Source organism: Hippocampus comes, unplaced genomic scaffold (assembly GCF_001891065.2).
Source record: "Hippocampus comes isolate QL1 unplaced genomic scaffold, H_comes_QL1_v1.1 scaffold295, whole genome shotgun sequence".
NCBI classification, from domain to species: domain Eukaryota; kingdom Metazoa; phylum Chordata; class Actinopteri; order Syngnathiformes; family Syngnathidae; genus Hippocampus; species Hippocampus comes.
The window spans coordinates 772,616-775,576 of NW_017804848.1; the positions used below are offsets into that span (position 1 = coordinate 772,616).

At 48.3% G+C, this 2,961-nt stretch overlaps 1 protein-coding gene across 1 annotated transcript in view; it reads right to left on the reverse strand.

Annotated features, from left to right (window-relative positions):
• scfd1 (sec1 family domain containing 1) overlaps positions 1-1,652 on the reverse strand; it is a 12,536-nt gene extending 10,884 nt beyond the window's left edge. The window contains exons 1-6 of the mRNA XM_019878877.1: positions 1,556-1,652; positions 930-1,000; positions 755-843; positions 562-652; positions 266-388; positions 15-102 (exon numbers count right to left, since the gene is read on the reverse strand). Coding sequence (XP_019734436.1) covers positions 15-102; positions 266-388; positions 562-652; positions 755-843; positions 930-1,000; positions 1,556-1,586 — 493 coding nt within the window. The 5' untranslated portion in view covers positions 1,587-1,652. The remainder of the gene's footprint in view (positions 1-14; positions 103-265; positions 389-561; positions 653-754; positions 844-929; positions 1,001-1,555) is intronic.
• Between the last annotated feature and the right edge of the window lie 1,309 nt (positions 1,653-2,961).

Below are 2,961 nucleotides of genomic sequence, written 5' to 3' on the forward strand. Positions count from 1 at the left end.
GGACCGAGAGTCACCGTGGTAGGAGATGAGCTCCTTGTTTTGATGGCACAGAATAAACAGGTCGTCCTCCAGCGTGATGAAGTTCAGGTACTGATCGTACACCTGCGAATCAATCAATCAGTCAATCAATCAATCAACAACACACCCGCGCGGGTCACCAAAGAGTCCGGCAGGCATCGAGGTAGACCGCCGATGCCTTCGCACGAGCGAGTCGTCGATTTGAAGGGGGTATGGCATCGGTACGTGGAAGCGTAACCGTGGCAACCTTGGTGATGTGGCTGACGGCGTTAGCGGCCAACGCGGCGCTGGCGATGTCCTCCAGTTTGCTTCGACTGATGGCCGAGATGAAGTTCAGGTAGTAAGATTCGTACAGTTGGTTCCTCAGGTCCTAAACACACAAACGTGCGTCACAAATCTGACGGCATCAACTTGTACGAAAATTGGGTGACGGCCAAGTTTTGGATACAACGCCACGTGAGTCGGGAGGGGAAAAAAAAAAAAGGAGCGCTTCCAAGCCGTCAAAGGAGATGCGTGCGTGCGTGCGTGCGTACGTGCGAGCACCTGACACATCCGGTCGATGTTCTCCTCCGAGGGCATGACAAAGTAGATGGCCGGCACGTCGGGAATGGGATCTCGATCAGAGTGGAGCAACCTGAACGCACGGGCGCAACCACATTTCATCTACGCGCGGTAAGGTGAGGTGAGGTGAGGCGAGCCGCCGTGATGTGCGTGCGTGCGCGCGTGTGCGACTGACAGGTGCAGCGTGATGCCCATGTCTCGGAGCTCTTTGACGGACAGCAGAGGCGAGATGATGTCCTGACCGAAGCGGTCGTAGATCAACACCTATGAAACAAACAAACACACACACACACACGTTGCTCAGGGTACTTCATCGGCGTCGCGTTGGTCACGACGGCGTCCCAGTTTACCTTCCATACTGGCTCGGATGTGGCGTTCTTCACGGGAGGAGTGTTGAAGTTCAACATGCGCCTCAGAGCCACTGGAGGACAACGGCGGCAAAACAAAAACGTGACGACAGCATCTTCACATCACTTCATGCGTGCGGGGAGCGACGGCCTCCGGACGGCGTGCCAACTGTTTGTTCAATAAAACGAGAGCGAATCTGTCGATTTCAGAGGCAGATTCCCTTTTTTTTTTTAATGGGGACTTAAAACAAAGACGGGACTGTAGTTTGAACGCAGCGAGGAATGCCGAGGGTGCGTTCGGAAATTCACTCAGACGCCCTGACACCGTTTTCACGGTTGCCTCACGTTACTTTGTCACGCGTTACCATTACGACCGACTGCTCGATCAGCTTTCTGCCCCGCTGTAGTTTCGTTGCCGTCTCGGCGTTTTCAAATCTTCGGAGACGAGACGTCATCGGGAAACGAGAAGAGCATCGGCTAAACGAGGCTCGGTCCGCATCAAGCGAGGCCGAAGGCCCGTTCAAATTTGGCGTCCGTCCTCGCGGACGGCATAAATGTCAAAAGTGGGACGGCGGCTGCGGATGAAAAATGACGAGCGATTTGAAAATTCGGCAATGAAGCGCACGCACCCGTCTGCTTGTCGCGAACCGACGCCGCCATCTTGGATGTTGTGGCCTTTCGATGACGTGTCAACACAAAGACGCAAAATAAAAACAGAGTGGTCGCTCTGACGCCGTTTGTCGAAACCATCGCGAGAGACACGAACAGGAGGTATCACTCCGGTGACTGTTGAGTGAACGACATTTGACGCGTGACGACGTCCAAAAATAAAGGGGTCAATTTGGCTGGATTATTCCAAAGGACATGACGTGATTATCAGCGCTGTGAAAAACAATCATACGAATCACAAAAACATTTTTTTTTTAAATCTGAAAGAATTCCCTCTTGGAGGAATCTCAAACTTTGTCGGCCTTCGTAGGGCAAAAATGATCCGAATACAAACGCCAATCAAAGAGACACCTGGGTGGGCTGAACATGAACACTTTTAGAATAGGTCCGTATGTCCCAATAATGTTAGCACTAAAATTCAACCCCGAGAAGAATTTGCTGTCATTTAAAGGAAGAGTGTGTCAAAATTTGTTGATGATATATATTTTTTGTCATGTAATTAGAGCCTCTTATTTGGAGGTGAATTAATGGCCATGATATTACATAGAGCGCGGCTTCCTACAGAGGCTGCCATGTTTCGCCGCCATCTTTCTGCTACCTGTTACGTCATGCCGTGCGCTTCCTCCGTCACTTGAGAAGTCGTTTGGGATGACATTTCGCTTACAACTCTGCTGAAGAAGTCGCTCGTAAGGCTTTTGCGAAATCCGCTCTCCGAGGTACCGCACTGCGCGTGCTTGGAGGTGAAGGCCTGCATTCTATCAGTTCACCAGTAGATGGCACTCGATTCTCCATTTTGCTCGTTATGAATGAATGAAAGTCTTCCTCAAAAACAAATGGATAATATTGAAAATGCAAGTTAAAAAAAACTCAATTGAGCCTTTCAACACAACTAGCATTCAAGGAAGTAAAGATTTATTTGAAAAGAACTTCAAGCACACAGCTCCAAAGTGGAAACGGCGTCAAACACGCGAACACAACGAGGACGCCAACAAGACATCAAGAGAAACGAAGAGAGAATTACAAATTGTACCCTGATAGATGACGTAGAAAAAAAATAGCTTATCCTGAGAAAAATGTTACAGTAACAGAGGAAAAGATGAGAAGAATAGTCAAAAAAAGTTCGATTTACAAAAACAAAGATGTAGCTAGCTCATCACACTGAAAAGTGATCATCTTCATCGAATGAAGTTGTATTTTTCCAAAATGAAGTTGGAGATTTATGATGACGTCAGCATTTGAACAAGTGAAGAATGTCATTGATTCTCTTCCTGCTCCATCTTAAGAACGTTGACTTTACTTTTTGTTGTACATGTTAAATTGCTCCATGTACAGCACTTTGGATGCAGCGATGGCTGTTTGAAAGTGC